Here is a 22,565-nt window from a genome sequence, read left to right on the forward strand (position 1 = left end):
CGAAGAAAACAGATTATATTTTCCTGTTTTCTTCTAAAAAATTGGTGCGTCTTATGAAAAGGTGCGTCTTATGGAGCGAAAAATACGGTATCTTATTAAGGCATACTTGCCCACGCTGTGCGCTTTGCTCCGAGGTGCTATGGCCAGTTGCGTTCATGACCTCCTGGTGGGCTTTCGAGAGAGTTGGCTCCTGTGGGAAACGGGATATGTGAAACCAGATATATGTTCGATCCGAGCCGTCAAGATTTCAGTTACTTTCTAAGGCAATAAACATTGAGGGCTGCTGGAGAAAAGCTACTAAGATAAAAAATTCCTTTTTATTTTGAAGGTTGAATGTTCAGCCAAGCAATTGGAAGAAATAGGTTTCAGATGGAGGTATGAAGAACCTCCAGGGGAGTGTTTTGGTTTTATTATTTTTCATAACTTTTCCCCATTTGCACTGTTGGAGGCAATAGAATCTATTCTAGGATGTTCTTCCTGCCTGCAAATAACTGGGAAAAGGTCTTTTCTTTGTAAGAGCTGCTGTGCCATGGAATATCCTGGCCTAATGGCAGTAGTTGGTGTTTTATTTATCAGAAAATGTCAAGAATCTTATTCTCTCTGTGTGTGTGTGTTTTGCCTCCGAAGAATTATAAGTTTTCCTGAAAGGAGGTAATAGGAACAGTGTTATAAATCCTTCAGCTTGTCCGAAAGGTTCATGAACCTGTATATAAGCTTTTCCCCCCCCATTACTGATGAAAATTGCTGTAACTCAGGTTAGAGAGGTCCATTTCTCTTACGTTTTCATGTGGGGTCCAAGACTTAGCCAAGGTGAGGCCCTGGTAATGCAAGACCTCGGGTAATGACGAAATCCTCTGTGTTGTGTTGTTGTTGTGGGGAAACCCCTTTTCCTTCTGCCTCTACAGATGTTGCAACCAAGTTTTTAATTTCAGAAACAACTTCTAAGCCACCTTTAGAACTGTGTAAAACTTTCCTGGGAATGGGCACGGCTGCATGATAGCAAGAGTGGCAGGAGAAGAATAGCGAAACAGGAATAAACAGTAATAGTTTTTAGCTGCTGGAGTTGGTGTTGGCGAGCATGTAAACTTCAGGCCCTCATCATTTCTGTAAACACAGCACCTATAAGGTGAGCCCAAAAATGCAGGCAGGTGGGTCAGTCCATTTTGAAAAAGCAGGGACAGATCTTCTGTAAAAACTCGATAGCCTTAAATTGCTCTTTTGAAACCAAACTGCCTGCCCTCAAATATTAGCGTTACAGCATGAATAATAATAATAATAATATGCTGTTTCTGGGAAAATTTATTTCACTGCTGGTTGTTACGAAGATTACACGCAAATTAAGGAGGAAGCAGAGAAGCCTGGTATAGGAGAACTGGTGAGGTCATAGACCCTACTGCTGAAAAGTCCTGGGGCTTCAAGCCAGCCAACCCTGGATCCATTACATCTCTGATAGCCAGACTCCCCACCCATCTTATATTTTGTTTTTTTGTTTTTTCTCATAAGTTCCCTTTCCAAGCAATCATGGAGTGAGATCTAGAGCAGTGGTCCCCAACCTTGGGCCTCCAGATGTTCTTGGACTACAACTCCCAGAAGTCTTCACCACCACCTCTGCTGGCCAGGATTTCTGGGAGTTGAAGTCCAAGAACATCTGGAGGCCCAAGGTTGGGGACCACTGATCTAGAGCAGCCTTGTAGACCTTTTCTTAGAAGTTTCAAGCACCCACATTATAGCTCTGGCATGATGTGGTCCCCAGCCCTTCTGCAGCTGCCTTGACAACAGTATGTCTTAACAACAGTTAACCTCCCCTTCTTTTTTTTACTGCTGGCCATTTCAAGTGGTGCCTTACCCCACAGGCCTAAAAAGATCGGCCCCTGGTTCTGTATACTTGAGGGAGGGGAGTCGTGTTTGCAGCTGGGGAGGCTGTGGATAAGGGTTAGCAAAAATGGGTCCAAACATGCTTGCTTTGCAAAGTAATCCTTGTCTTTGTCAAGGATTTTAAACAAATCTTTAGATCTTAGTTCGTGCAGGGTGGGGTCTGAAAGTATGCGGGAGCACCTACATTTCCAGCTATATATATATATGTATGTATATGTATTTACCCAGTCGGGGTGCATTGCATTGCAAACCTGTTACGCTTGAGCTGTGTTTGGAAAGGGGATGTCACGTCATATTTGGGTCTCTTACTCTCGCTTGCCCACCCCACCCAAAAAGTCTTCTAATTAAATGGAAAAAAAAATTGAGAAGAACAAGTTTGCGTATCAGGGGTTGTGAATGTCTTGCCACTTAGGACTGAGAAAATTGATGGGGAAGGGATGGGCTATCATATAGTCAAGATCACAGATAAACGGACATATAGAAATGTTGTGAAACAGTTGCGGAAATTTCCAAGCTCTTGCTGTCTTTAAGCTCTGGGAAAAGGGGCCGGAAACCTGTCACCCTCCAGATCATGGGCTCTTCCGGGTGGCTAACAGGCCTGGGTCATGGGAATTGTAGTCTGGCATGAAAGAAGGGGGCCCATTTCCTCCAGCTTGCTTTAGGATAAGAAAGAGGAAGGAGTTTTTCTCGTTTGTTGTGTTCACTCCTGAATAAAAACAAATGGAAATTGACTGTTCTCTCTTTTCCTCCTATAGGTAATGTTGCATGTTGCCCCAGGGTGATTCCCCCCTGTTGGTAGCTGAGGTAAGAAACGTTTCTCTGTGTGTGTAAACGTTGCTTAAGATTGCATCTGGTTTCTAGCAAATTCGTGGGATGGAAGGGCCGTGTGCAATATAGCCCACAGTTCTGATCCTATAGCCTGCCATGCCTTCGGACCAACCTCTTGGTGCCTTTACAAACAGATAGCTACAAAGATGTGGGAGTAGGTTAAGGGCATGGGGAGAGTCTTATGTCTTTCTTTCTTCAATAGGAAGAACGTTGGATAGAGTGAAGATTTTATCCCGTGGCATTAGGGAATTGGGCAACGAGCTGTTCCATTTAGTCTAGAACAGTGGCTCCCAACGTTGGGTTTCCCAGATGTTCTTGGACTAAAACTCCCAGAAACCTTCAGCACTAGCTCTGCTGGCCAGGATTTCTGGGAGTTGCAGTCCAAAAACACCTGGGGACCCAAGACTGCGCATCACTGACCTAGAGAAAAAGGGAGTTGTGATTTTTGTGTCTGCACATACTCGCTTGAGAGACAAGTGTAGACCTTTTTACACACACACACGGAAACCTGGATTTCTCGAACAAAGCTCCATTATTCCCATGACTCTTTCTCCACATAGCTCCCACTAGGGGAATGATGGGAACTGTAGTCCACGTATAGCTGTGTGGAACAAAGTTTTGGAAGGCCATGGCGAACCATTAAATAAGGGGTTGTTGGCTTTTGCACTCCGAAACTTGATGTGCTTATGTGCTGTTTGCAGGTTGAAACCCTTCAACGGTGATGACTCCATCTTGTGGGATCTTGAGATTCGTAGTTGACTGAGGACTTTGAGATCCTTTCTTAGAGACCTCTCTAGTGCCAATGTCCTCAGGGAAGTCCTCTAGCCCTCTCTAGAAGGGAATTCTCAGTATTTCACCAGACTAGAAGCCCTAGGATGTCGCTGTGACCATGAAAATGATATCAAACCACTTTAACAGTGTAACTGCTGTCGATGCGGTCATAGGAAGCTAAGTCCAGTAAGACAGTTGCCCCGTCTAGTCCAGTCTGCTGTAAGGTGACTGACTGTGGATTCTCTAGCTTGGCCGTCACTTGCATCTAGTCTGTCTTCGCTGGAGGTGCTGAAGCACATCATGGCCCTTGCATTATAGTTGTTCCATACCAGTGAGCTGTGGTTTGTCCCCATGCATTACATGTGTACAAAATACATGTAAAGTGGTTTAAGTCCAGATTTTGGGACCTACAAATATGGTTGGTAGTTGACAACCACGAATTGGATCCTGATGACCAGTAGTGAAGCGTTTGATATCTTTCACCCATGGAGGAGTTCAGGTGTGTGCCTTGAGAACTTCTGGCATGGCTGCCCAGAGAAGGATGATATGTTTCTGTCCCAAAATGGCACCATACTTTTTATAATATAGGGTATACTCCCAATGTCCTGGCTCATAAAAAGTACATTTCCGCACATGCCCCACATATTTTGTTAGGAGAGAATCGTTTGTGGAACTCTGGATAACTACTTTACCCTCTTTTTTTTTGTTAAGCATCCTTATCCGTGAGCATTGCTGAAACCCCAGCCCTGGAACACCATTTCTAAATGTATGTTGGCATTGTCATGAACTTGGATAGATTTTTGTATCTACAGTGGGGTCTTGACTTGAGAACTTAATCAGTATTGGAAGGTGGTTCTCAAGTCAAAAAGTTCTCAGGTCAAATCTGCATTTCCCATAGGAATGCATTGAAAACCATTTGATCCGTATCTGCTCTTTTCCGTCCATAGAAACTAATGGGAAGCTGCTATTCTGCCTTCGACCACTAGAGGGGGATATTTTGTTTCTTTTTTTCTTAGGTCAAGAAAAGGTTCAGGGAAGGCAGGGAAAATACAGTCCAGGCAGTACAGTACCAGGCAGTCCGAAGACTGTCCCCCAATCCACTCTCTAAACGCTGGGAGGAGTGAGGAAGCAGACAGGCACCTTTTTCACTGGCCGACAGTTAACTGAAAGTTCACATTTTGCACTTTCCCTGCCTCCCACATGGGTTTTTTTCAGTTTGTAACTCAAATCTAAGTACTTAAGTCAAGTCAATATTTTCCTATGAGAGCGGTTCTTAAGTCAAAATGTTCTTAACTCAAGCCGTTCTTAAGTCAAGACCCCACTGTAATTAAATGTTCATGGATGTGGTGGCACTGTGGGCTAAACCGCAGAAGCCTGTGCTGCAGGGTCAGAAGACCAGCAGTCGTAAGATCGTATCCACGCGACGGAGTGAGCTCCCGTCGCTTTGTCCCAGCTCCTCGCCAACCTAGCCGTTCGAAAGCATGCAAATGCAAATACGTAGATAAATAGGTACCACCTCGGTGGGAAGGTAAAACGGCGTTCCCTAGTCACGCTGGCCACGTGGCAACGGAAACTGTCTTCAGACAAGTGCTGGCTCTACGGCTTGAAAACGGGATGAGCACCACCCCCTAGAGTCGGACACGACTGGACTAAAAATGTCAAGGCGAACCTTTACCTTTAAATGTTCACATAAGCCTCCCTAGTTGTCAGCAAAGTGGAAGATATATTTCTTGAATATTATAAATATTCTAACTGCTGGGTTTTTTTTTTTTTTACTATTGACATATGAGTTACTTTTGAACTCATGTAGTCCTATACGAAGAAAGAAATTCTCATTACAGCATTCTTTCCGTGGAATGGAGATGGGGGCTAAGTCCATGGCGTAAATCCAGTTTTACATCCCCATTAGACTTGAAAGTTGCTTTAAATGCCGAGTCAGACCATTGTTGCATCCAGCCCAATATTATATGATCTTGGACTGTCAGCATCTACCCAGGGTTTCATGAAGGATTTTCTCCTAGTCTTGCCTGGACATTCACAATGGGTATTCTCTGGTGCTCTCTCCCCTGCCAGTACTAACCTGGCTCAACCCGGCTTAGCTTCTAAAACCAGATGTGACCAGGAATGTTCATGGCGCAGGGGCGATACCCACTGACTGAGTGGAGCTTCGCTAATGACTTGTATGAGCTAATCAGATACCAAACTGTATCCTTGTATCCTGCACTGCGTATTGTCTCTTGTCACTGCTAATCTACAGCCAAAACGTTTTGTATGACCTTTTCAACGCACAGGGGAGAAAAGAAAACCATTTACAGAGATGGATTTTTTTCCCAGATACTAGGGAGTTGGGGGGAGAGTGATGGAGGTGATGCAGGAGGCCAGCAATTCAGGTGAAGAGCCAGATGTGAAATCCATAACCGCAATGTTATTTAGTGTTGGTTTCCATGGGAATGTTTTGGCCGGTTCAGGCTTGTCCTCTTGGGCTCTTTCCTGTACATTTCCTGCAGAGAGCATGTGTTACATCTTTCTATCCAAGAGACACATGTTTCATATTTTCCCATAACCTCCTCCTGACCCTTTTGGCTAAAGAAAGGAAATGCAAGATGGGACAGTTTCTTCCTTTCCCCCCCGCCTCTCTCTCTCCCCCCCCCCTTGATTGTGATTACTTACACGGAATAGAAAAAATATGTGTTTCTCTCTTCCTCCCACTTTTTTTCTGTATGTGTGTAATATTTCCTTGCATCCAGAAAGGGTCAGCCAAGTTTCAAGGAACTTCCTACCCCGTTTCTGAGATGGACGTGTTTGGCTTCCCTTTTGGGGCTGTTTCTCTGGAGCTTAGCGTGAAAGCTAACGGGTTCAGTTAGTTGCTTAGACTAGAGTGTAGTGCTAAGAATGGTAAAGTGGGGCGGTTTGTTCTCCATACAAGCCCTAATTCACTTCGGAGTGTTGGCTCTGTGGTGGAACTTATGCTTTCCACGCAGAAGGTGTCGGTTCAGTACCTGATGTCACTGGAACTGGGAAAATCCCTGCCTGAAAACACTGATAGCAATGGCCAATTAGTACAGTGGTGCCTTGCTAGACGATGATAATCCGTTCCACTGGAATCGCTGTTTAGCGAAATCATCGTCTAGCGAAAAACATTTCCCCATTGGAATGCATTGAAACCTTTTTAATGAGTTCCAGTGGGGAAGAATCGTCGTCATCTAGCGAAGATCGGCCATAGGAAAGCCGCTTTGCGAACCGCTGATCAGCTGTTTAAATAGCTGTCTTGCGAAGCTTAGATCCCGAAAACACCCGTTTTGCGAGTGCTGAGGGAGCTGTCAAAATCATTGTCTAGCGACAATCGGTTTGCGAAGCAGGGACCAAGCATTGGCCAGTGAAATTCCCCCATAGGAATCACTGTTTTGCGAATCGCTATAACAATCGCAAAAAGTTAATGTCTAGCGAAAAAACTGTCATGCAGGGTAACTGTCTAGCGAGGTGCCACTGTACTTTGGGTGGGGCCAATAAAAGCTAGATGATTCTATATATGGTAGCTTCTGAAATTCCTGAGGATTTGGTTAATTGGATGATTATGAGAAAAGTGAACATAGTTATGGATAGTTCTCTATTGCTTGCGTTCTCCCTTAGCCTCTGTGTCATAAAAGCTCTACATTATTTGCATTAGAGTGGGGGGTGAAACCACTCTGTTTCAGATCTTAATAAGAATAGCAATGTGTGTTATGCACTGTCAAATCAGAATTGACTTAAAGCAACCCTGATAATATTGAGAATAAGGCCCAGCCAAATTCATTGGCTTCAATTTAATTTCTAAGGGTGTGCAGAATTGACAGACAAAGAAATCTTTATTGCACAGTCAACAGATCATTGCAATATTAAAATAAGATTAACACACCAACTTCGTCGTACTTATGGTATGACATTATTGATATACACACCAACTTAGTATATCAATAATGTCATACCATAAGTATTTATCAATAAATATACTATGAAGTAGAGTAATACTGACATTGATACATAAAATTAAACTATTAAATATGTCAATTATTTGATTATTTAAGCCAATCACTTGTCAGACTTTCAGTGAAGAGCAAGTGTAGTATTTTTGGACTTTAAATACCCAGAATTCCACAGGGAGCGTTGCTGCCTACAGAATTCTGGGAGTTGTAAAAAAGAAAAAAAAAGCAACACACACGTCTGGACACATCTTCAGATTTCCAAAAGCCCCTGAAGAAGAATCATTTTGCACCTCTGGCAGGGCAGCTATCTCACTTTCTGAACAATTAGGAAAAGGAGCAAGAGAGAGGACAAGAAAAACAGCTGTCTAAAAAAGAGAAAAGGGGTAGCAAGGAAATAGAAAGATAGAGAAAAGAGAAAGCTTTCAAAGAAGGACAGAGACAAGCTTGGATTTAACCCCGACCTACCACTGAGTTTGAACCCACTGATCCTGACATCTTCACCTCTTGCAGTTCTGCGATCCAGGCTGGAATTCTCTCTAGGAATTTTGGACCTAATTAGCTGGATAGCTCAGTGCTCCTGGTATCTGGCTGTGGAAACAGAGGTTGGGAATTTGATTCCCTACTGCAGTGGATCCTAACCTTGGGCCTCCAGATGTTCTTGGACTACAACTCCCAGAAGCCTTCACCACTACTTCTGCTGGCCAGGATTTCTGGGAGTTGGAAGTCCAAGAACATCTGGAGGCCCAAGGTTGGGGACCAGTGCCCTACTGAGCCTCCTGCAAGTAGAGCCAGCTTGTGTGACCTTGGGCAAGCTGCATAGTCCCAGGGCACCCTTCCAGAAGAACGGAATGGTCAACCACTTCTGAGTACTTTCTTCCCAGAAAACCCTGAAAGAAGTCACCATTAAGTCAGGATTGCCTTTATGGCACATGATGATGATGATGATGACAATGATGACGACGACGACGACGACGATGATGATGATGATGATGATGATGATGATGATGATGATGATGATGATGATGATGATGGAGGAGCTACAGCTTGCCACTACTTGTGTATGGGGTCACAGCTCCCATAATTAGCAAAGTGTGTATGTTATCTAAATCTTTTCAAGGGAGTCCTGTAGAGCAGTGGTCCCCAACCTTGGGCCTCCAGATGTTCTTGGATTACAACTCCCAGAAGCCTTCACCACCACCTCTGCTGGCCAAGATTTCTGGGAGTTGAAGCCCAAGAACATCTGGGGGCCCAAGGTTGGGGACCACTGCTGTAGAGTCCTGGGACTGTGCCAGCTCAAGGTGTAGATAGGAAAGAAATCATCCGACTCATGGAAAGCTTCTGCATTGGATTGTGCATCTCCTCCACCCTCGCCTTCAATTGACATAGGCCCAGCCCTCCTGCTACTGTGTGTGCAATTACAGTATTTGGAATAAACAGCCTAGCTCTTAAATGGTTGCAGTTTATTGCACAGCAGTTTTAACTGCCATGATTACCTGCTAAATTATACTCTGAAATTTTAAGCTTTAGGGCAGGGTTGAGTAAAGGATCATCCTGAAGATGTTCTTGGATTTCAGCTCCCAGTATTCCGCACCATTGGCTGTGCTGAGTACAGATGATGGGAATTGTAATCCAGCTTGCTCAAGGAAAGTTTATAGCCCTTAGGTAACTGCAGTTCACAGAATAATGTGAGAAAATCTATGCTGAAAACTCTCATATAAGTAGCATTTTGGAGAGGCACTATTATTTCAATCTTATTTATGTGCTTATATTTGAGTCTGGTTATAGTAAACTAAGTCTGTTGAAATTCAGGGTGCATTGTGGTTCTGTACGGATTTTGGATGCTGGAACTTGCATCTTCTGGTTAGTGGTAGAACGGCTCTTTGGCTTGCAGAGTGACCTGGGTTCATGCCTAGCATGTCTAGTTCAGGTAGAAAGTAATGGGGAGAGAGCTCTTCTCCACTTGAGAATGAATAACTCCTGCTACTGCCCAGAGTGCTTGGAATACTGCCTTTTTTGGACTACATGTCCCAGTATCCTCTTGCCAACACGGCCACTTCGCTGCAGAAATGCTTCTTTTATTTGATCCAAAAGGAGAAAGCAAAACTCTATATAGAGTCCACAGGCACCCAATACCTTTGTTAGGACCAACTGCAATTACACAGCTGTGTAAATTTTCGAGTTCTCTTCCCTAGGTTTGGTGTTTCGTTTTATTTTTTATTTTTTTTAAGGGAGAGGGAAGGAAGAAAAGGGAGAGATGGAAGTCTAGTATGTGGCTAAGATGTTTTAAGCCAAGAGGTGTGCGAGTCAACCCAGTCTCGAAAGGGCATGCAGGCTTGGCCGTTCATGGTGGATGTAAAGATATCACATATTTTGCAGAACGAGGCATTTTTCCAAGCACTGCACATCATCTTTGGATGAATTGATTGACCAGTGGGGACAGATGCTCATGTTGTAGTCAGTAATTGTTCTGTTGTTGTAACTTGCCTTAGATTTCCCCATTCAGTGCATTTAAAAGACTGTATCTCCCTCTATGAGCCTACCTGGACATTAAGATCCTCAGGAGAGGCCTTCCTCTCGGTCCCACCACCTTCACAGGTGCATTCGGTGGGGACACGGGAGAGGGCCTTCTCTGTGGCTGCTCCCAGAGACTTTGGAACTCCCTCCCACTGGAGGCTAGGCTGGCCCCATCTTTGCTGTCCTTCCGCAGGCAGGCAAAGACCTTTCTCTTCAGGCAGGTTTTTCTGTAATGACTGGTGGTCTGAGAGGGGTTTTAAAATTGGGTGTTGTGCTCTGTTGTTTTAAATGTGCTTTAATATGGATCTTAATTACTATTTTAATATAGTACATGTTTAATCCTTTTGTATACTTACTGTTTCAGCTTTAAATACTGTTTTAGTAATGTAAGCCACCTTGGGTCCTTTTGGGGAGAAAGGCATCATAAAAATATTTTAAATAAATGTTCCCACCTAGGATAGAGACAGATTTAGGAACACTTTTAGGTATCTGGCTGCAGACCCAGAGGTTGGGAGTTTGATTCCCTTATGTGCCTTCTCGGGAGAAAGAGCCAGACTGTGTGGCCTTGGGGAAAAAGGGGGAAACCACTTCTGGATATTCCCAACATGAAAAATCCTGAAAAGCCATAATTCAGAATTGACTTGACAGTCAATTTACTACTATTTATTATTTATTAAACAGAGATTAGATGCCATTTCCTCCCCCTTTATTTAGTTTCTCATTGAACACCTGTACAAAGAATTTCTAATCCATAAAAAGTTTGCGACTTTAAAGGTTTTGAACCCTTTTGTTTGTCTACAAGCTTTTTGTCATTCTGGTGTGTTCTCTGCTTTTTAAAAATACCCCCCCCCCCTTTTTTTGCAAAGCACACGTATAAAAACGATGGCTTCCTTGTCACGTTGCAAAGCCAGAGTCACTTCCAGAGAAGCTAGTTTAGATCAGCCAAAAATGTCTTTCTTTTTCTAGATATTGTGTGTCACACCCTAGCCCACTTTATCCCACTGGTGGTCACAGTGACCAGATAGGCGGGGTATAAATAGAATAAATAGAATAGAATAAATATTTTATGCCCGTCCCCTAAACCTAAAGGGTCATCCATTTCTGATCAACCTTTTTTTTCCCTTCTGAATATGGGTATCTGCTGAAACAAGAGCATTGTTTAATGAAGCCTTACCCACTGTAGAAGCCCGCCAGATGTTTTGCTCTCCAGTGGTTACCAACGTTGGGTTCCCCAGAGGGACTAAAACTCCCAGAAGCCTTCACCACTAGCTGTGCTGGCCAGGTTGTCTGGGAGTCGTAGTCCAAGAACATCGGGGGACCCTAAATTGGGAACGTCTATATTACTCCCATAGGCACTTTTAAACAAGAGTCATAGATGATGGGAATTCGCATCCAAGACAGCTGGAGGCCATGATATTAAGGAAGACTGATTTTTAGCTCAGGGGGTAGGAATTATATGGCTGTGGACCAGGTGTGCCCCCCACCTGTTTTTTTAGGACTACTATGACACCAAGGGACGTGGTGGCTCTGCGGGCTAAACCGCAAAAGCCTTTGTGTGCTGCAGGGTCAGAAGACCAGCAGTTGTAAGATCGAATCCACATGACGGAGTGAGCTCCTGTTGCTTTGTCCCAGCTCCTCGCCACCCTAGCAGTTCGAAAGCATGTAAATGCGAGTAAAATAGGTATCATCTTGGTGGGAAGGTAAACAGCGTTCCGGGTCTAAGTCGCGCTGGCCACGTGACAACGGAAACTGTCTTCAGACAAACGCTGGCTCTACGGCTTGGAAACGGGGATGAGCACCACCCCCTAGAGTCGAACACGACTGACTAAAATGTCAAGGGGAACCTTTACCTTTATGACACCAAAACCAGACAAGGTTTTGATAAATAGTTACAGCTCCATGAAACCTCTCAGAATATGATTATCCTTTAAAACAAGATGCAGGGACTCCACACATCTCGTTTCAGCAGAAAGGTGTGAGTTTGTTTTAACAAAACCAGAAGCAGATTCCTGGTTTTATTGTTTTTGTTGTTGTTGTTGTTGTTGCTATGATGGTCAACAGCAGTTCTGCACAATGCCCACAGTTTGGGGGACCACCAGAGAGCTTTGCCCATCCCAGCTTTATGGACCTCCTTCGTTTTCCTTCATTAAGCTGGGAATTTGCAGCTGCCATGTCTAGAGATTTCATCCCCTCCAGACTCTTGGGGGAGAGCTCTGTGCATGGTTATTGTGTGCTGGAGTGTGCATCCTATAAAATGCTTCCTTTCTCACCCCGCTTCCTCCACTCCCTCCTATGGAGTTTGTACTTCTGACCAAACATTTGCTTCCTTCACAGCGAATGGGGGTCGGTGGTGGCGGCGTGTGTGTGTGTGTGTGTGTTTGTGGCAGCCAGTGGGTGAGAAAGAACGGTTGCACATTCTTGCGCACTTTAGGAGCACAAATGTTCCTGGCTTCAAACATTCCCTGAGGTCATAGGCCAAGGGGGTGCTGTGTGCTTTTGAAAATAACTTCCCTTTTGAGGGCAGTTACCAGATATCCCGATGGGGTGAGCTACAGCTGGTGTGCCTTGGTTCCAACATAATCCTTAGAATGATGTCTACAGGATGCAAATGCTGCCTCCTGGTATATTTAAAGGGACACACCTGTTTGGCAACAGCTATGAGATGCCTGAGGAGGGGAAGGATTTGACTTGGGGGACTATGGGAACGAGGTTGTTCCATTTTTACCCGTGTGTCTTCTGTGCAAACGTCTCCTATCTAGCTCTTCTTTCAGGGACGTCCCCAAAATCTTCTCCCTCTTTGCATCCTGAGCATTTTAGGTAGAGAATTGGTTTTTGAGGAGTTGTCTTAAACGGAGCAGAAATTCTCCCAATAATGTTTCGGTGTCAGGGAGCAGTTGGGGTCAGAAAATTCCTTGTAAAATTGTTTTCTAGGGGAAGAAAATTACCCTTAGAAATATGTATATGTGTACATTACAATGCCAGTCAAGTTGGAACTGACTTAGAGTTACGCTAACAGGATTTCAAGTTAAGTGAGATATTTAAGGAGTAGTTTTACCAGTTCCGCTCTCCCCTCTGCTAGTGAATTTCCATGGCGAAGCAGAGATTTGAACCAAGGTGGGCTGAGCCCTAGTCCATCAAGCTATCCACAGTGGCTATTCCAGGAAAAGGTCCCCCCAAAATCATAGACTTAGCCTCTGAATAACTTATCCCAGCCTAGCTTACTCCAGGCACTATGGACTATACTTCCCATCATTCCCAGCCAGCGAGGTTACATCTGGAAGGTAATAGGGGGGTGGGGGTGGCTTTAAATCATTAATTCCCAACCTTGAATCCCCAGATGTTCTTGGACTAAAATTCGCAGGAGCCTTCACCAGTAGCTGTGCTGCCAAGAGCTTCCGAGAGTTACACTTCAAGGGGATCCAAGGTTGGGGACCCTTGACTTTAAAGGACACGATATCTCAAATAAAATCCCTTAGTCAAGTCTGATTTCAGCCCATGCTGTAGCAGTCTTTTTTTTTTTAACACCTCACCCTGACCCCAGTCAACATTTAGTTTTAGCCACCAGCTCTCATGCTTAGGGCTAAGTGGAAATATATCGAATGTCCTGCTTTTCTTTTCATTTTAGCCACAAAGCATATCTAGATAAAAGTCTGTGCTCTCTGCAGACGTAGCTGTGAAGATGGGTTGTTCCGGGGAGAGGGTAGTCCGTCCTTTGTCCAGACAAAAAATACTTCCGGCGCTAAGTGTGGACTAGGTCATGGGACCTATTGATATAACAAAAATCGAGGCCATTTACCTTATTTTTCCATGTATAAGATGCAACCATGTATAAGACGCCCCCCACTTTTCTAATCCAAAATTAAGAAATCTAAGTAGGGTTTAGCAAGTGTAGGGGAAAAGGGATCAAAGCGCTGCAGGATCGTTTTGATCCCTGCTTTCCCCTCCACTTGTTTTTGTTCTCTCCTCAGCTTACTTCCGTGTATAAGACAACCCTCAATTTTTAGTCTAAAGATTTTAGACAAAAGTATAGTCTTATACACAGAAAAATACGGTTTCTGCACATCCTATCTCATAAAGATTTTTTGAAATAAAATGTGAGATGTTTTGAAGCACCAGCTTTGTTCCAAATACAGGTACAAATGTGCTAAAATGCCTAGGTTATCAAACAAGTGAAGAAAAGTATACAGTACTTCCAGAGTTCTTCTTTACAGTCAACTCTCTGAAGGTGATTTCTCCCTGGAGGTTACAAGCCTGGCATTTTTTAAAGCATATTCTTCCTTGTTGCTGTGATAGAAGGTGGTGTTTTACATCAAACAGTCTGATAGTTCCTTACAATAGCCAGAAATCCTATTGCCGATGGGTGAGATTCTTGGACGTGTCCATCGCATGCCTAGGAACACAACGAGCACTGTGGGTAGCAATTTGCCATGAAGATTGAAATCGGATGCTGGTCAATTATTCTTCACCCTTCTTACAGTGAGCTCAAGTTGGTGTCTGTTGGCTCTCTAGCTCTCCGCTTTTTCTTCACAACAGTCTTGTGATGTAGGGTCATGGTGGAAAGAGTGTGACGGACCCAAAGTCACTCAGTGAATTTCAGTGCTCAAATGGGTCTCAAACTTGCATTTCTGTGGTCCCAGTCCAATGTCGTAATGCTCCTTGTAGGAATTTGCACTCACTTTTCCTACATGAGCTCTTAGTTTGCTTTATAAATTGATAAAACTGGGTGATAAACTGAGTTCATCTTTTTCGTTTTGCTTCCATCCTTGCAAGTGTACGCATTCACGTTGTTAACGCGAGTCGGAATATACCGCTATGAAATATACCATCTTCTTTCTTCAATTGCTCACGGTAAATATCCCTCAGTGCTATCTGGGCTAGCTCTACCTTACCATTTTAGCGAAGGATGGTCTCTGACCAGTTTTAAAGCATATACAGTACTGTAAATACAAGAAATGAAAAATAATAGAACACGATTTTCTTCCAGCATTGACTGGTGTCTGAGCTTAATCTCAGTTTCAAGGGGATTTTTTAAAAAATTTAAACACATCATTTTACCAGAGCATCGGAAGAAGGCAGAAGCTGAAACATTTTGGTTAAATATTTCTGTTTGTAAATGGATATCAACACAAGAGAGGTTGAGAGAGAGAGAAAGAGGATAAGAGGATAAGAGAAAAAGAGAAAGAGCGAGGAAGGATCAGTAGATAACTCCATCAGCTATTTAATTTTGAATCTTTTTTCTTTCCTAAAGAAATTCAAATAACCTCTTAAGTAACGTTTGACTCATGTTTCTCCAAGACCCTAATCCTGATCTCTGATAAGTCCAAATATTTCAAAAGATTTTGATTTTGCTCACTGTCGGTTTCTTCTCACTTCTCCATCACATTTATATTGTTTGCTCTGATAGCCTGAAGGCTGCGTTTGTTTAAGTCTTGGTGGCTGCAAAATCTAACAAAAATATTCGGAAGTGTTTCCCCCCCCCCCTCCCACCTTGCCCCCTGTCCCATTTTTCAGTTCACCTAGCCTAATGAAGAGTTCTGGAGAACTCCAAAACTTGCAATAATTACGAAATTATAATTATGAAATTATAGCTGGTGTTAATCAAGTGTCTGCCGGTTTTGGATTCAGTTTTGTTCTAATAGGGTGAACCTCCGTTCCTGCATTCACTTGAATTGTGGCGTCCTGTCAAGAGTTTTCCTCACTCAAGTGGATAGATTTTTTGGGGGGGAAAAAAATAACAGTTTCAAGAAGTTTTTAATTTAATATTTGAATGAAGCATTAAATTGACTTTTAAAGCAGGAAATTAACACTTTTTTGAAAAATGAGTTCTTTATATGCCTTTATTAAGTGCAGCTGTGGGTAACTGTGGCCCTTCTTGAACTACATTTCCCATAATCTCTCTTGGTTTTGCAAGTTTTGGCTGATGGGGATCGTGTTGAAGGCTGCGGTTCCTACTCTTTTGTTTAGTGTGCTTTAATAAATCCCATCAGATGGCTTTTTCCCAGTGCACTCCTCCTTAATAGTCTTACATATTAGCCATTTTAAAACCCATGTTTCATCTCCCACCCTAACTGGGTGTAATAGTTGTAGTTTCTGTTTGTTCAGCAAACTATTAACCACAGTTACTTATTCAGGAGTCTGTATTCCATATTGTGTGGGTTTTTTTTTCCCTCCAAAGGCCTCCAATAGGAAAACTAATCAGTTCGATATAAGGAGCTTAACTAGTGTTTGCTTGGGATCATGAGACTGAAAAGCCCTAAAAAGTCAATTCCCAAATACCTTGCTAGAAACTAGATGCCATTCATAAGCCTGACCCTTCTTTACTCTAGAGAGCCCGAACTGGTTTGGCTTGCCTGCTGAGCTCAGCCTCCTCCCCGTGGATGCCACCAGAAGAATTAAAAAAGAGAGAAAGAGACACCCCCCCCCCTTTGCTGAAGTCTCTTATCGGCTTCCAAAACTCTACATGTTTTCTCGCTCTCATTTTAAGTCCCTGTGTACATGCCAAGGTATTTATTTTTAAAACACACTGTATTAATAGATGAAGGCTCCAGCTATTAAGACCACACCATATCATACCAGTTAACATCAAAACCTCATTGTCGGTCAGACCCTAGTTCTTTATAGCCCTCTACAGTATTAGCAATTTCTCAGTGGTAGCATTTTCCCGAGATTTCAAGCAAAATTCTTTCTTAACCTAGATTTGGACATTGAAAATGCAACCTCTTACATGCAAATGATCACCTTCAGACGTGGCTTCAGCCTCTTGTCTTGCATCGGTTGGAAATGAATACTGTATTCAACATTGATTCAAGTAGGTCTTCTTTAGGAAAAACAGGCAATTACCATATTTTTCGCACTATAAGACGCATTTTTTCCCACAAAACAGGGGGGTTGAAAGTCTGTGCGTCTTATGGAGCGAAGGAAACAGATTATATTTTCCTGTTTTCTTCTCCTAAAAAATTGGTGCGTCTTATGGAAAGGTGCGTCTTATGGAGCGAAAAATACGGTATATTTAATGCCCAAACTTTGTAACTTGAGTTATGTCTCCTGTAAAACAAGAGCAAGCCTGGATAGGGCCCAGTTCTATTCCATTTTGTTTCATTACTGTCTTTTTATTATATTCGTTTTCTTCCTTTCCTCCGAGATCCATGAGGTACAACATTCATGGTCTTGATCTTCACAAGAGTTTGGGCTAAGGACTGGCTTAAAGTAAGCCATGTAACTGAGGGGGTGTTTCTTGCCAGCCTCAGAAAATGCCCCCTAGTCAACCTCTAACTCTGATATCGCACAATCTCAAAGGTTCAAGAAGCCATACAGATTGGCCACGACTATGTAAAAGGTAATTGTTAGAATACAGTGGTGCCCCACATAATGACAATAATCCATTCCATAGAAATTGCTGTTTAGCAAAAGCATCGTCTTGCGAAAAGCGTTTCCTCATTGGAATGCATTGAAACCTGTTTAATGCGTTCCAATGGGGAAAAATCGTCATCATTTTGCAAAGATTGTCCATAGGAAAGCCATTTTGCGAAGCGCCAATCAGCTGCTAAAATGGCTGCCCTGTGAAGCATTGGTCCCCAAAACACCTGTTTTGCGAAGCGCCAATCAGTGGCAAAATTGCCGTCTTGTGAAAATCAGTTTGCGAAGCAGGGACCCAAACATCGTCCAGTGAAAATCGCCCATTGGAATCACTGTTTTGCGAATCGCTATAGCGATCGCAAAACCTCATTGCCATGTGGATTCGTCGTTTTGCGAGGTTGTCGTCTAGCGAGGTGCCACTGTATAACTATATATATAGTCCAGTATAATCCAGGCTGAGGAAGACCATATGAGTCGTGGCCATGGCCCTAGTAGCGAATACAAGAAACATCCCAGAGGCCATGGTCATTCTGGAGATATGCACCACATCATTAATTTTGACAAATACCATCCTACAGTATAAATGTCTCTCTCAAACACAAATAAAACTCAGTAGACCTTTTTTGTTCCCAACTGGTGATGGGAGGTGGGGTGTGGGAGAGACACAGGAGAGCACAGCCCTGGGACTTTTCAGATCATCAGCCTCTCCTTGGTGAATATGGTGATAAGGAGGCTTTCAAGCTTCAGTATTGTTTGGGACGAGTCACCACAGAAGAATAAGAAAAAGAATGAAGCAGAAGCCGAATTCGGTCCTTCCTTCCTTCCTTCCTTCCTTCCTTCCTTCCTTCCTTCCTTCCTTCTTTCTTTCCTTCTTTCTTTCTTTCTTTCTTTCTTTCTTTCTTTCTTTCTTTCCTTCCTTCCTTCCTTCCTTCCTTCCTTCCTTCCTTCCTTCCTTCCTTCCTTCTTTCTTTCTTTCTTTCTTTCTTTCTTTCTTTCTTTCTTTCTTTCTTTCTTTCTTTCTTTCTTTCCTTCTTTCCTTCCTTCCTTCCTTCCTTCCTTCCTTCCTTCCTTCCTTCCTTCCTTCCTTCCTTCCTTCTTTCTTTCTTTCTTTCTTTCTTTCTTTCTTTCTTTCTTTCTTTCTTTCTTTCTTTCTTTCTTTCTTTCTTTCTTTCTTTCTTTCTTCCTTCCTTCCTTCCTTCCTTCCTTCCTTCCTTCCTTCCTTCCTTCCTTCCTTCCTTCCTTCCTTCCTTCCTTCCTTCCTTCCTTCCTTCCTTTCCTGGGTGCTGCTGCTTCACACTAGAATTGAAATGATAACGTTTCTCTGCAAGATTGGCGAATCTCAGCAAACAGAAATAAGCATATCTGATTTCAAAGGAGCTTCCTCCAAGATAGCTATGTAGAAGATTACAGTTGTGCCCCATAAACGTAATTGTAAGTCGTTGCTGCTGTCCTGTTTTGTTTGTTTATATGTTTCACAATTGAGGTTGGTTTGTTTTTTGCTTGATTGCCTACTTTCTTGGAATGTAAGCAGTGGAAAAAGTTTATCTGTGCATCTCCCGGTTGGTTGTTGATTTTGGGACGAGGCTGTAACTGTGCCTCTTGAGTGCCAAAAATTTGCCATTATGCCACTAGAATAAGGATTTCTTACTAACAGCATTGGATGTGAATGTAATAAGAGTATGGATTTGCATACTTAGATTTTTCCATGAAAATATAAATATGCAAATTCTTTCTCTACATGGTTGTTGTGGGGTTTTTCGGGCTCTTTGGCCGTGTTCTGAAGGTTGTTCTTCCTAATGTTTCACCAGTCTCTGTGGCCGGCATCTTCAGAGGACATCACTCTGTGCTCATGTCTTTCTCTACACATTCACCTCCACTTCTTCCTAGTAAGAAATTCTAGCAATTCATAGCAAGGATGCTTTTGTAGTGTAAGATCCACAACTTTGCGAGTTCTTAATCTCCCACTGCTACATGCTGAGCTAGCTGCATGGGAGGGGGGGTAGGGTGTGAATTATTTCAGTATACAATATATATTTTTCAATATGATTACAACTTGGAAAAAAATTGCTTTCTACCTGGGTAGTGTTTCCTAAGCTAAACTTTACAAGCTGGGTTTCTTGAGATACTTTCTGTCTTGGTTCTGGGTGAAGTGGGGCACAAACTTAATTAATTCTTCGACTGATGAATTAAATGGGTGTTTGTTCAATCAATGAACCAGAATAGAATCAGTGAATAAAGAAAAGCTTGGAATAGCAGAAATGGTTTTTATTCGTTGGTGGCTTTTGCTCTCTTTCCTCTTCTTTACTAAACTAATCTAAGAATATGGACTTATTTTTTTTAAAGATACATGCATTTCAAATTAGCCCATTCATATGATCCCACTATGGGTAGTGGGTTTGATCACAGTTCAAGGTGTCCATACCAGCTAGTGAAAAAGCTGCTGGTATTTAAATAAAATTTCTATGGTACTTTTTTTTTAAAAAAAACTGTTTTTAATTTTAGTGGTAATGTATTGCACATTATTTTAGAGGGGGACTTATTTGGAATGGAAAGTGAGAGATGAACATTAGCACTGAATAGAGATGTGAGTCTCAGTGGTGAGGGTCCATGGGCTAATCATGGCCTGTCTACCCCATAGGACTGTTGTAAGCAGAAAACATAGGGCGGGGGGGGGGGGGCGGACACACAAATACCATCCTGCATGCCTTGGGAGGAAGAACAAGATAAAAAGCATTGTGTGCAGAACGATTGTAGGAGCTGTTTCTACCTCCAAACAGAAAGAAACAAAACAAATCGTTTTATCTGAAATGAATGAGAATTGCTCCAGAATGGCCAACGAGGGTTCTTAACATTCTGGAAGAAATGAGAGTATTATTAATACTATTTATTTCGGGAACAGATGATCTCTTTCTGATAGAGGAGTACAGTATTGGCTAGAACATAGTACTGTTGATGAGACATTGAATGCAGAGATTGGAAACGTTACTTTTTTGGACTGTTCAGTCCAAAAGGAAGATTCTGGAGATGGTGCTGTTAAAAAACAACAACTGATCAGAGATCTCCAGCTCTCCTGAATTCTATGTTCTAATCTCTTCTTAAAATCTGTTGTCTTACCCCCCCCCCCAAGTCTTCTGTGACTTTTTGTAAAATGTCAGGGGGATTGCGTACATTAGCCTCCCCTATGCCTTCCTTTCTCTTATCGGAATCTTTGCTTCAAATGTTGCATTACTAAGAAATGTCCAGAATCTTGTGGCTAACCAAACCGGAAATGCATCGACGGGCAACCTAACATTTCCAAGGAGGAAAGGAGTTTAAACTTCTCTGCAGCGCTTGCCATCTGATTCATGCCACGTACTCACACGGGGAGGGCGACGGGGGGAGAGGGTACCATCGGATGGAGCTGAGCTTCCTGTTGCCTCCACCTCTGCAGATTCGTGCATGTGGTCTCTCTCTCTCTCTTCCCCCCCTCTCCCTCTACCCTCTTTCCTGATCAGGGGCCAAGAGTTGCCGTACAAGCTGGATAGGGTCAAACTTTTGTGAAAACAGGAAGTTCATGATTGTCCGTTGACCTTCCATCAGCCCAGCTGCGCAGCTGTTTTTTTTTCTTTTTTTTAACACTGCTCAGTGGAAGGATTTTGCCTTGTCCAGAAATGTCTGTAGCCCTTTCCAAACACCACAGTAACTTCCTTTTAAGGTCTTCTGTGCTAGGGAAATTACAGCTCCCCAGGTCTTGTTGAATCACAACTCCCATCATATTGTTATTTATTTGTTATACGTACGCACAATGTCCCCACTTTTATTTTCATGCTTGTATTTGATGAACCGGCTTGGATGGATTAAAAATCAGTGCTTTTTTTTTTCCAAAATCAAATCGATCTAATTTTTAAATCCAGTTTTGAAATTGAAATGGTGATTGAAATCAATTTGATTTGAATCACATCTGCCCTGTGAGTCATTGAGCTCAAGCGACGTATAGAGTTCTCTTTCTCTCTTTTATTATCTCAACACTGTGACACCAGTCAGGAGAGGCTGACTGGCCCAAGGCCACTTAATGACTTCCATGGATTACAGTGTCTTGGGACGTGGATCTCCCCATCCATCTCTCTAACCACTGCACTGCACTGCTTTCCCATCCTTCATCATGGGCTGTGCTGGCCAAAGCTGATGGGAACTGCAGCATGATAATTCCCAGAAGCCTGGCTATTCTCCTTCCTTTCCTCTGCCCTTGCAAGCACCACCCAGTATCCTCTCCAGATTTGTGGGGTAGATGATTAGATTTAAGGGCTTAGACTAGATGCCCTCCATGGACTCCCTCCTGCAGCGCTCTCCCTCCCTGCTCTTGTCATTGCTGCACATAGGGGTTGGAAAAGTCACTTTAAATGGATGCAACACTTGACTGTATTGGGTGTGGGATTCTGGGAGCTGTCTTCCAACCTGGGAGCCTGAATAGAAGGGGTGGCTGATACAGTCTCCCCAGGTTCTCACAACAGGTTATATGCATGGAGAAGGTAGGCAACTGTGAAGCAACAGCAAAGGAAGGTCGGACAGAACCAAGGAACTGTCATTGGTAGAACTGCCAGCCTTGCCCAAAATTTGGATTTCCAACCATGCTACTCTCTGATGGTAGCCCACGTGGCCTTTGCTGCCTCTTGGCATAGTTTGATATTTTCACCCAGCCTGTATTTGATGAGTAGGCGAAATGTGCAGGTCACCATGGAGAGAATAGGGGAGAGGCACCATATAGTATAGTTCTCTCTCTTTTTAAAATCCTTCAATCTTTGTGGGTTACCTTCCTCCCTGGAACACTCAACCCTGTTGGATTGTGGAAGCCCAACAGGGTCAACCTCCTGAATACCACAAACTGCTGGGCGTCTCCAGGTAGTGCTAGGAAAGCATCCAGCGATAAGCCTTGGGAGGCCATCTCTGACAATTGGAGTCAGCAGTATTGGGCTTCTAGGGACTGGAGTCTGACTTGTGCTCATGCAGCATCATGCGTTAAGAATCCCTCATGGATCAGACTATAGGCTTATCTGGTCCAGTGCTCTGGTTCCAATTAGCCCAATGGGAAACCTGCAAACAGAACACAAGTTCACACTATGTCATTCCACACCTGTTCCCCAGCAACTGTTAGAAATGGCAGACTGTCATTGATAACGGAGGGGATATAGATTCTCTGGTAGCCCCTGGTAGTTGGGAATTTTTAGCATGTATACATTACTGAAACCGCAATGTCTACGTTGGCTTGGGCATGTCATGAAA

The 22,565-nt window shown here is 43.1% G+C and overlaps 2 protein-coding genes across 7 annotated transcripts in view; both read left to right on the forward strand.

The window, feature by feature from the left end:
* HIC2 (HIC ZBTB transcriptional repressor 2) overlaps window positions 1–22,565 on the forward strand; it is a 131,100-nt gene that overhangs the window by 75,692 nt on the left and 32,843 nt on the right. For 4 of the 5 annotated variants that reach the window (XM_072983156.2, XM_072983152.2, XM_072983154.2 and 1 more), the window contains exon 2: window positions 2,631–2,679. The exons of the other annotated variant lie outside the window; for it this stretch is intronic. The gene's annotated coding sequence lies outside the window, so the exon portion shown is untranslated. The remainder of the gene's footprint in view (window positions 1–2,630; window positions 2,680–22,565) is intronic. 5 annotated transcript variants of the gene reach the window in all.
* The window catches only part of UBE2L3 (ubiquitin conjugating enzyme E2 L3), a 227,381-nt gene that overhangs the window by 74,398 nt on the left and 130,418 nt on the right, over window positions 1–22,565 (forward strand). For both annotated transcript variants that reach the window (XM_072983160.2, XM_078381680.1), the window contains exon 2: window positions 2,631–2,679. In XM_072983160.2, coding sequence (XP_072839261.1) covers window positions 2,641–2,679 — 39 coding nt within the window. In that variant the 5' untranslated portion in view covers window positions 2,631–2,640. The remainder of the gene's footprint in view (window positions 1–2,630; window positions 2,680–22,565) is intronic.

Source organism: Pogona vitticeps, chromosome 14, assembly GCF_051106095.1.
Source record: "Pogona vitticeps strain Pit_001003342236 chromosome 14, PviZW2.1, whole genome shotgun sequence".
In the NCBI taxonomy this organism is placed as follows: Eukaryota; Metazoa; Chordata; class Lepidosauria; order Squamata; family Agamidae; genus Pogona; species Pogona vitticeps.